Source organism: Colobus angolensis, unplaced genomic scaffold (assembly GCF_000951035.1).
Source record: "Colobus angolensis palliatus isolate OR3802 unplaced genomic scaffold, Cang.pa_1.0 Scaffold1, whole genome shotgun sequence".
Classification (NCBI taxonomy): Eukaryota; Metazoa; Chordata; class Mammalia; order Primates; family Cercopithecidae; genus Colobus; species Colobus angolensis.
The window spans coordinates 14,885,728-14,897,169 of NW_012110918.1; the positions used below are offsets into that span (position 1 = coordinate 14,885,728).

Below are 11,442 nucleotides of genomic sequence, written 5' to 3' on the forward strand. Positions count from 1 at the left end.
TATGTGTGTGCGGACACCAGAATACACAGAAAGGAAACATACCAAAATATGCAGCCTGATTATCGCTGGGATAAGTGTTTACGAGAAATTTGTTTTTTATACTTTTTTGTGTTTTACCAATTTTCTGCAATAAAGGTGTATTACCTTTATAACCAGAAAAAAGCCATTTTTTTACATTTTTAAGATCGAGGTAAAATTTACATTTAACAAAATGCACACATCTTAAGTGTACAGTTCAATTTGTTTTGATGAGTGTGTATACCCTTGAAGCACCACTCAGATTAACACAGAATATTCCCGTCATCCCTGTAAGTTCCCTATGGCCCTTCCTAGTCAACCCCACCCCACCCTACCCCAGTAACCACCTCGGAGGCAGCCACTGCTATGATTTCTGCCCGCACAGCTTAGTTTGTGTGTTCTAGACGCTCATGCACAGAAGCACATGGTGCCCACAGTTTTTTACTCATCACAATGTTTGTGAGATTTATCTGTGCTGCTGCACGCTAGCAGTTCATTCCTTCACACTGCTGAGTAATAGTCTATTACCTCGACCTGTTTATCCAGTCACCTGCTGGCAGGCATTCAGGCTATTTCCAGCTTTTGGTTATTTTATATAAGAATGCTATAGATATTCTAGTACAAGTCTTTGTATGGACATGTTTTCATTTCTCTTAAGTAACTAGGAGTTGAATTGCTGATGAAACTGCCAAACTTCTTCCCCAAATGGTTACACCATTTTATTCTCGCTAGCACTCGCCAACATGAGGTGCCATCCATCTTTTTAATTCTAGCCATCCTAGTGGATGTGAAATACCGTTTCATGGTGGTTTTAATTGCACCCCCTTACAACTAATGATGTTAAGCATTTTTCATGTGTCAACTATATATAAGGCTTCTTTTGTAAAGTGTCCAAGATTTTTGCCCATTTTTTAATTTGGGCTGTCTTTCTATCACATATTCTAGATACGAGTCCCTTTTCAGATATATTTGTTGCAAATATTTACTTCTAATCTGTTGCCTGTTCATTTCTTTTCATAGTTTTATCTTTTATAAAGTAGAAGCTTTAAATTTTTATGAACTCCAACGTATCTATTTCATCTAAGCTACAAGTATTTAACATGGAAAGAGGGGAAACTAATCCAAAATACCAAATGGACAATACAGAGACTGGCCGTGATGAGCTGGCCGCCTTCTGTGGAGCAGTCAGCCTCACTACACCTTGATGGCACTGCCCACAGGAGTCTAAAACAACAAATCAAACAGTCCTATGAAGCCAGACAGGAAGACTTAGGCTTAGAAAAATACAGACATGTAGTGAATTGGAAACAGCCCATTTATTGCCTTAAGCAGACAGAAAACGGTCTGGGAACCCCATTCAAAACTAGACTCTCAAAGTCACTAACATTTCATGTAAATAAAAGAAAAAAAAAAAGCAAAGAGTCCTTGTCCTTTTATACTATAATTGCATTTCTACATTTTCTTCCCTTAAGCATTAGGAAGGTACAAATAAGCTTGTGATTATACTCAGACATGACTGGGCACTCCAGCCCTTAGAAATTGTATCAGCAGCATTCATTAAGTTTTTCCTTTACACAAAGGAAAAACAGACACTTTAAAATGCACACACACAGTGGACAACAGAGGGGAGTACTTCACATAAAAATTCAGGAGCAGTTTAAGGCCTTCTGGGGCCTTTGACGTTCTCCAGTTCAATTTTTTTTTTTTTTTTGAGACGGAGTCTCGCTCTGTCGCCAGGCTGGAGCGCAGTGGTGTGATCTCAGCTCACTGCAACCTCCGCCTCCCAGGTTCAAGCAATTCTCCTGCCTCAGACTCCCAAGTAGCTGGGACTACAGGCTCACACCACCACGCCCAGCTAATTTTTGTTTTGTAGTAGAGACAAGGCTTCACCATGTTGGCCAGGATGGTCTCAATCTCTTGACCTCATGATCCGCCCGCCTCGGCCTCCCAAAGTGCTGGGATTACAGCTGTGAGCCACCGCGCCCGGCCTCCAGTTCAATTTTTCAACAATGGAAGAATCTCCTATGTTCAGAAGGCCTTGCAGTGAAGGATGAAAGGCAGAAATGATGGGTGTATATGTGCTTGCTAGAACTAGAAAGACACAAAGCTGACTTTTTCCTTCAATATGCCACGTAAGCGTAATTAAGGCCTGGGTGCTTAAGAAACTACAACCACGAAAGTCACCCAGCAGCAGGGCAGACTCACCTTTCCTCTGTGGATCCCAGGTTTTCAATTTCATTAGCTACTTCTGCTATCTCATCCTTCAGCCTCTGTAAAACAGACAGTCCAGAATTAGCAGGAAAGGGAAATGCAGATCAAATTAAAACTTCTAAAATCTCACACAACTCCCTCCAACCAAAGACAAAACAAAATAAAGCAAAATGAAACAAAATACCACAAAAATGCAAAAAAGTAAATTAGGAAAATTCATCTGTTTCAGAAATATTTATTGAGTGCCTACCAAATAGTAAGCATTCCAGAAAATACCAAGGTAGAAAAGGATACAGCCTCTGACCTCAAAGAGTTTACGGTCTAGGAAAGTTTATAAGAATATATGCTATGTAAAAAAAAACTGGTTGCCTCATCACAATCTTTCAGAACAAATCTGCAGCGAACTAAATACAAGTGTGCCAGAAAATTCAGAGGACAAAGTCTCCTACCCAAATCCCAGGCTGCAGAGCCAGCAGTAGCTGTGCCAGGGCAACACTGCCACCAAGTGGCTGGCAAAGGGAATGTCTGATCAAATCGATTGCATCCACACCCACCCTCCTCATTCCAGCACACCCTTGGTCAGAATGGATGGGCTCTCACGTGGAAGCGGGGCTTCAGTGGAGAGCTGCTCATCTTTCTCAGGATCTACCAGTGAAGCAGGAGTCAAACGATCAGGGAGAACTATCAAAATATACTTAACTCCAGAGCAAGTCAAGTCTTTCCTCATTTTGCTTCTTTGGGCAACAGGATTCCCTCCTTAACCCCACTCCTAATGTTTTACAAAGTATTCTAAAAGAATAACATTTACTGCCTTAGGGTGAAAATAATCCAACTATTGGCTTCTAGACTTATTTCCTACAAAGCTTGATCGTTACGGAAAGGAACTTGGAAAAATAGTAAAATTGCTATCACTAAGTACACCTATAGGGACCAGAAATTTGCTGTCTTTTATGCTAAGTCCTTACAAGTGTGTAGTACGTGTTTTCATGATCTGACAGATGAAGAAACTGAAGTTCAACGAACCAGAACTCTCTTGTCACAATCATTCAGCTAGTAAGCGGCAGAGCCAGGGCCGGGGTGTGGGCTGAGCTTCGCCCGAAGCCCACGTTCTCATTGCCTCTCCTCATCCACTCTGCTCCACAAGGGCAAACACAGCAGAGAGGACGACTCAGGAGACAGGAGTCCTGCAGGGTGTCTCCAGCTCTGACAGCTGACCAGCTGGGTGAACCCGGACAAGCTACTCAAGCTCTCTGACACTCCATCTCCTCAGCTGTAGAGGAAAGGTGATTATCAATACCTACACTTTGTGCAGAGCTGTAGTGAGGGCAGGTCAAAAGTGTCCTGAGGAGACACTCTGCAAAGGATACCCTTTTATACAAATGGGACTGTCACTGCGGTTCTCAGGTTGGTGAAACCACCATGCCACTCTCCTACCTGAATGTCAGCCAGCAGCTCCTGTTTTCTTCGTCGGATGTTCTCCAGTTCTTGACGCTCCTCTGGGGTCAGGTCACTGGGAACTACAAAAATGGAGGGCAGTGTTACTAAGAAAGCTTTTATCTCGCCAAAAATCAAGGAAGATCCAGAGGCCACGAAAGGAGAAAGATACCAAGAAAGAAACTAGAAGCCAGTTTCAGAAGCCAGACTGACTGACAGAAATAGTTATGGCTCCAATTCTTATCAGATTTTCTAAAGAAAGGAAGGCCCTTAAATCACACAGAAAAGCTCTAAGAAAGGAACTCTTGGAAGGAAAAACAAGAGAGAAGAGATTACTGAAGGTTAAATTAGGTTGGCTATGAATGAAAAAGGATGAATATTAGCTGAGTGCCTGGCCATTTTCATCCCTTCCAGCTGGGAGACTTCAGGCTGACGTTTAATTAATCTCTCTAGGCCTCAGCTCCCTCATGGTCAAAAACAGAGCAGTACCGCCTCACTGAGTTGAGCTCCAACATGGAAAGATGTCCATGATCCCTGAGGTGGGGAGGGGAGGCAAGAGGCAAAGCAACATGTACGAACAATTTTGTGCCATCTCTGGGAGGGGTCTGGAGAAAGAGACTATGTATATACTGAGAACTAAAAGACGTCTAGAATATATACCTAAAAATAGTGCTTAACTCTGGGAACAGGGATTATGGGACTTCCTCTTTCTGCTTCATACCCTTCTTCATTGTTTGGATGTTTTACAATGTGCTCTTATCATCAGAACAAGGTTACTTAATTCCCGGATCACAGCTCTTACCACAAAATACTTCTGCAATCCTCCAATGGCTCAATCTCGCCCACCTACACAAACAGGAGATTTGGACAGACACCCTCTAAAATGACCCTTCAAGCATACTGTAGGAAGCTATGTGGGCCAATGAGAAGAACAAGCATTAGAATCAAGCAAACCAGGTTCAAATCCTAGCTCCAATCTACCAAATATCAAATTAGGTCACTTCAGACAAGTTATGTAACCTATTTGGGCCACACTTCATCATCAATAAAGTGGCCCCACCATCACCCACTTGATAAGGATGATGTAGAGTAAATTAAGGTGCCTCAAACCCTGCCTGGTGCTGAGCAGAAGCTCAGCTCTTGTTCCCTCCGTGGCACAGCAAAGGGCACCCACACTCCCAAGGGTAGGGGTGGTGTGAGTGTCCTTCTATCCTCAGTGGGTGCCTATGTGAGCCTGAGCTGCGCTGTACAATATGGTGGCCAGGAGCCCCAAGTGACATTAACTTGAAATGTGACCACCCAGTTTGAGATGTGCATGGTATGTATAAAATACACAATGAGGCCGGGTGTGGTGGCTCACGCCTGGAATCCCAGCACTTTGGGAGGCCGAGGTGGGCGGATCACGAGGTCAGGAGATCAAGACCATCCTGGCTAACACGGTAAAACCCCGTCTCTACCAAAAATACAAAAAATTACTCGGGTGTGGTGGTGGGTGCCTGTAGTCCCAGCTACTCGGGAGGCTGAGGCAGGAGAACGGCATGAACCCGGGAGGCAGAGCTTGCAGTGAGCTGAGATCGCACCACTGCACTCCAGCCTGGGCAACAGTGCAAGACTATCTCAAAAAAAAAAAAAGAAAAAATATATATACACACACACACACACGCGCGCACACCCCCCCCACACACACACCCACCAAACTTTCTATAAAAACAAAGGAAAATTACTTTTTAATATTTTATATTGATTGCACATTGATATAACTTAATAAAATGTATTACTTTAATTGATCTCAAAGGAACTACTATGAAATAAATGTGCATCTATGGCTCATGTTATATTTCTAGACAGCACAGAGTTGGAATAACATCTCTACTTGAGAGCATAGTTAGTTTACACATAACTTCCTTCTGCCCGTGGCATTAAAACTTAATCTACCACATTCAGAGAACAGTTACTTTCCCCAAATATTTCATAAAAATCACAAGAAGGTAGAAGCAATAGACTACAGTGAAGCCTACAGAGTGGGTTAATTAGCTACATTAGAAAAGCCAAATTTTTCCTTTTTTTTTTTTAACCTAGTTTTTCCCCGTCCTTCTCTAAAAAAGTGTGTTTTTTAAACATTCCCAAATCCAAAATAAGAAATGCATTTTAGTCCAGGCCTGGTGGCTCACGCCTGTAATCCTAGCACTTTGGGAGGCCAAAGCAGGCAGACTGCTTGAGCCCAGGATTTTGAGACCAGCCCGGGCAACATGGTGAAACCCTGTCTTTACTTAAAAAACACAAAAATTAGCTGGGCATGGTGGGCATGCGCCTATAGTTCCAGCTACTCGGGAGGGCTGAGGTAGGATTGCTTGAGCCTGGGGTGCAGAAGTTGCGGTGAGCCAAGATGGCACCACTGCACTCCAGCCTGGGCAACAGAGCAAGACTCCGTCTCAAAAAAAAAAAAAAAAATTTAAAAAAATTATTTCATAATCAATTAGGTAATTGTATAATTACCTAATATACTGAGTCCTGTGGTTTGAAAAACACTCTTCCTTTAGAGGCTGGAAGAGACAACCACTCTCAAGATCCCAACAGACCAACTAAATCCAACTCAGGTCACCTTGACAAGAGTGGGCTTTATATTGCGTCCCTGAGAACTCAAGGGTGATTACTCAAGTGTGTGTACTGGAGGATGGAGCCTTAAATAAGATCACCTACACACCTGCACTCCAGTCCCATTTCTGTGTCAAGATCCAGGCTTTCAGCTCAGCAATCCATCAGCATTATACGGATTCCAACTCTGCACCGCCCCCCCAAACCCACCACCCCACACACTTCTTCCCAGGCTGAACAGTTCTCCCAACATTAAAAAAAAATTATTGAAATGGCTGCTTCAGGAAAAAAGCTAGACAAATAAGTGAGCTCTGGTTAAAGCAAAAGCCGTTTTTGAAAAACAACATCAACTCTACCGACACGTACACCGTTCGAGAGAAAAGCACGCTTAAAGCGGTTCATTTCAATTGTTCTGTGCTTCACAGACCAGAAAAATTTCCAGTCCAAGTAGAAGACCCCTTTAAGAAATTAATTTCCTCAGGTTCTAGAAGATACATATTCATTCCAATATAACATGGTTTTGAAATTAAGGCAACATTCATTTTTTAAAAACAGCTGCTCCACAAGAGGCTCAATAATTGGGATTTGATTTTGAAGCTACAGAGCTGGCTTAACCAGATCATCAATATACCTCTACCCAACAGAAGGAAGACTAAATCCAAGGTCCATATAATGAGGCTGATGAAAAACAGAGCAATTGTATAAAAAAATTCCTCTCTCAGGACTGCTATATATCCTGAGAAGACAACTTTTATCATTCTAAACTGGAAACTCTTAATCGTTGCTTTCTTGTCAGAATCTGAGCACTCGACCTTTCTGGGTTTAATATTCACACATGACAAGTTTTCCGGAAGAACACAATCTAGCTTCTGTATTATAAATGCAAAAAGTCCTTCTAGTCCTCTGCCTTCCAAGATATTTTAAAATAGTAAAGGAATAGGCCAGGCGCGGTGGCCCACGCTTGCAATCCGAGCACTTTAGGAGGCTGAGAAGGGTGGATCACCTGAGGTCAGGAGTTCGAGACCAGCCTGACCAACAAGGTGAAATCCCGTCTCTACTAAAAATACAAAAATTAGCTGGACATGGTGGTGCGTACATGTAATCCCAGGTATTTGGGAGGCTGAGGCAGAAGAATTGCTTGAACTCGGGAGGCGGAGATTGCAGTGAGCCAAGATGGCAACACTGCACTCCAGCCTGGGCAACAGAGCAGGACTCCATCTCAAAAAAATAAAAAAATTAAAAAAAAAAAAAATTAAAGGAATAAAAAAAATCCATAAACCTACAATATCAAAGAGTACACAGAGAAGGGCCATCAGAAGAGATTTCAACAAATTTCCAGAACAGAGAAAGGAAAGAAACAGTGCTAAGTGCTAATATCTTCTAGAATAAAAACTCCACAAAGGCAGGGACACTGCATGCCTTGTATACTGTTGTTTGTGGCACCCAGCACAGGGCCTAGCACACTAGGGATTTCACACACACGCGCGCGCGCGCACGCGTGTGCGAACACAGCCGACTTTCTCATGAGCAGACAAGCGTGGAGCTGGTGTCTGGGGTAAAGCCTCCATACGTGGACAGCGGAGGCCTAAGAGGACCCTACCCCCAAGCAGGCTCTTGCCCACTCGCCCTGAAGCCAAGCCTCTCTGCCCACAAGGCCCAGCCATGCACAGAGCTTCCGCTTAACGCATCTACTGCTTCACTCTTACACTTACAGAGATAACCACACCTACGCCAGGAGTGAGAAAGGACAAGACAGGGAACAGAAAGCTCACCCTAGAGCAAACAGAGATCATGAGGGGAAAAAAGAAAGAAAGAAACAAAAACCTTTAAAAGAACAGAGAACTCTGGAAAAGGGACAATTACAGGAAAAGAACACAGCCTTGTAAATCAAACCTACTTCTGTCCCCCACATCAAAAAAGTCAACAAAGGATTAAAAGATAAAGTTGGGGCATTCTTGTAGAACAAAGAGGCTTGAAAATATAAGCAAACCTGGAAATATAAGCAAAAAAATCAACTCAGTCGAATAAAAATATTTTTAAATCCCACAGAGAAATACTCATAGGAAAAATTCAGAAGTTCCAGGAATAAAGATGATCCTAAAACCTCCATGGGGGTTAAGGAGAGTGATTAATCAGACCACCCACGAGCGAAGATCTCGCTGGTGTCAGAATAAGAGCCCGCACACTAAAGATAGTGTAGTGGAGCTTTCACAATTCTAAATGAAAATTATCTGAACCCCAAATTCTCAGTCAAGTAGGAGGGTAAAACAGACTCATTTCGGATACATAAGGATCAGAAAGTTTGCCTCCTGTGCACCCCTTCTGAAGAAGCTACTTCAGGAGCAAGATGTGGGTCAAGGAACGGGACTGACTCAGGAGCCTGAGGACAGCAAGCGCCATCGCCTGTGACGGACACACAGCCATCAGACCGGGCCAGAGCAGGAAGCCAAGGGGCTGCCAGAGGAATGCCCTCACAGAGAATGAAATCAGACTCGAAACCAGAGAATGAAGGAGAAGGCAGCTGAGAACTGTGTGGTATCAACAGGCATCATTCGGTTTCCCCTCAAGAGAATAAAAAGGACTGGGAAACAGGAAAGACTAAACTACAGGAAATCACAGAAGAAATGAAACAAGCCCCTGAGTGGTGTCCTCTGGGCCATCAGGGGTGCTAGGAACAGCTCCCTTTGAGTGTGCACCTGGCTCTAGGGTGGGAGGTATCTACATTCCTGTCATGGTGCTGATTGCTGGTGGTGAACTTTCAGAATCACCCTGTAGATAAAGCAGGAAAGACCAACCCGGGCTGGAGAAGCAAAGCTATCTGTTTCCGAGGTGAAGGAAGAGCTGACCAGTGTTTGAGGGAAGCAACGTGGAGACAGCAGCAGGGTCCCAAATGGTCCCCACAGCTTCCTCCTACAACACTGGTGACCAGAGGCATGGACAAGGATCATGAACAAGAAACCCACACTGTAAACATGCCAGGGGTAAAAATCCAGGAGTATAATTGTGATAAACTACTGAAAATGGACAGTGACAGAGGGAAGGAAGAGAATGGTGTGAACTGCATCCTCATCCATCACAGGTGGAAGGCAGGAGATAATCTTTGATTTTGACAAAATAATCACCAATTTAAGAACTTGCAGCACCCACCAGAAGACCTAAAAGCAGAAAAAAGTGAATGAATAGTGGTTGGTTTGGGGAGTGGGTCTGGGAATACAGAGACAGGACACAGAAGCCCCTGAATACTTGCTTTAAAATATATACACATACGTACTATGACCATTTGAAAACAAAAGACTAAAAATGTTCAACTACAGTCACTAGAAAAGATAGGCCTTCTGTGTGCTTGGAGTCAGACAGAAAACGCTTCTGGCCAATTTGTAGCCAGAATAAATAAGACATTTATCTACATTTATTTTGATCCAATCTCCTGACATTTGCCACATGACTGCTAAATTCCTTCTCCATTCCATACTTCTCCACTCCATACTTCTACATTCCATAAATCATAATGCTGCTTCCCTTCTGGCTCAACAAGTCATTTAAGAACTTTACTTTAAAAAGCTGATCTAGACCTCATTTTTCTAGTGGAATTTTATTCTGAGATGAGGCAAAATCTAACATTTTAATAAAAGTGTTTTCCTCTGCACAAACTTAATGCAACATCAAATCTTTAATTCAACCCTTCATTCTCATGCTGCCTCAGAGAGAAAAAACATCCAAAGACAAAAAGCTTGATTTCATTTAGCAGCATAAAGAATCAACACTACTGCTGGAGAGCTGGAGGTGTGACTGATTCCTACAATCTTGGCTGGTGTCTTCAGGATGCTGTGAAGGCCACAGCTGGAACAAGAAAGGTAGTGGTCAGAAATACCCATGTCTACCTCACACCCGGGAGTTCCTGCAAAAGCACCGTCCGCACCCTGGGGAACCCGTGTATTCATGCCGCTTCTCTCCTGTGTAGCCATTAGGGTTAAACTGCAAAAGAACGGCTCAGATGGGCCAGATGGCAGCACAACAAACAGCTCCTCCCTCCCCCAACTGCCACGTGCTGCAGCCATGCTTATGTGCCAGGGAGGCGGCTGAACCCCTTGCTCTTTAAAAGAATGGCCACTGGGGAGGGCAGCAGGTTGTCCCTGCCAGCAGCCTGAGCACAATGGAGACAAACCAGAGGGGGAGCTGCCCCGACACACCACCCGCTCGCTCGCCCTCCTCGCCCATCGCCAGAGGGGCACCCAGAATCCATGCCCACAAAGGTTAATCCGCAAGGTGTCCGCTGGCAGTCAGGGGGACGGTCCAGCATCAGCCCCATCGCCATTCCTTTCCAGGGTTCCAATTTAATGAAGGGGATTAAAGTGACAAAAACAACAAGGCGCTATTGTGCTTGGCTGTGAATAGGAAAGCCACACAAGGGAAGCTTTCATTTATTTATTTATTTAAATGTTGCTTTGCAGATTTTAACAGTCGGCAGAAACCCAGAGCTGAAATGGGTTCCAGCCAGTGCATACAAAGGAGGACTGTCTTAAAGGGACAGAGCCCTCTTTCCAAGGCAGAGGACGATACATGAGCACATGGCGGGCTTTAGTCTAAAACCCTGCAACTCGTGCTCCACCGGCCACGGGCAGATGCCTGGGGATACACCACGAAGTTCCATGGAAAACGCAGCTCTCTGACAGCAAGTTCTGCTTGGCAGACACATGGCAGCTGCCAGGACCACACTGTCCTAAATCCCCGTGGGTACCGTCAAATGAACGTGTCCAAGGCATGCTTTAGGACCGAGACGTCTCTCTTTGAGGTCATCCAGCTACCACCAGATCCCTCTGCCTAACTTTAAAATACTTCATTTGCCTTATTTTTTTTCCACCATAATTGTTAACCGCTATCCTTCTTATAGCCTCTGCCTTTCAATGGATAAAAAGGTTCATATTTAAACCAACAATGCAGGGAAACATTTTATAAAGTAATTAAGCAGTGAGCCCTCATTTGCGGAGAAGGTAACTATACAAAAGATAACTACCTTAGTCAGAGCTGCCCCCAGGCCAAGGAGGTCATTGCCATTTCCCTTTCATCCCCTCCAGCTGGCCTGCTGCCAACAGGTGCCCTCCTGCTAATCACGGCCACATCACTTTACAGACCTGGAAGTTTCATAAACACTGAACGCGCGCGCACACACACACACACACACAC

The 11,442-nt window shown here is 44.0% G+C and overlaps 1 protein-coding gene across 1 annotated transcript in view; it reads right to left on the reverse strand.

The window, feature by feature from the left end:
• CYTH1 (cytohesin 1) overlaps window positions 1-11,442 on the reverse strand; it is a 51,249-nt gene that overhangs the window by 29,724 nt on the left and 10,083 nt on the right. Inside the window, exons 2-3 of the mRNA XM_011955933.1 lie at window positions 3,664-3,746; window positions 2,224-2,288 (exon numbers count right to left, since the gene is read on the reverse strand). Coding sequence (XP_011811323.1) covers window positions 2,224-2,288; window positions 3,664-3,746 — 148 coding nt within the window. The remainder of the gene's footprint in view (window positions 1-2,223; window positions 2,289-3,663; window positions 3,747-11,442) is intronic.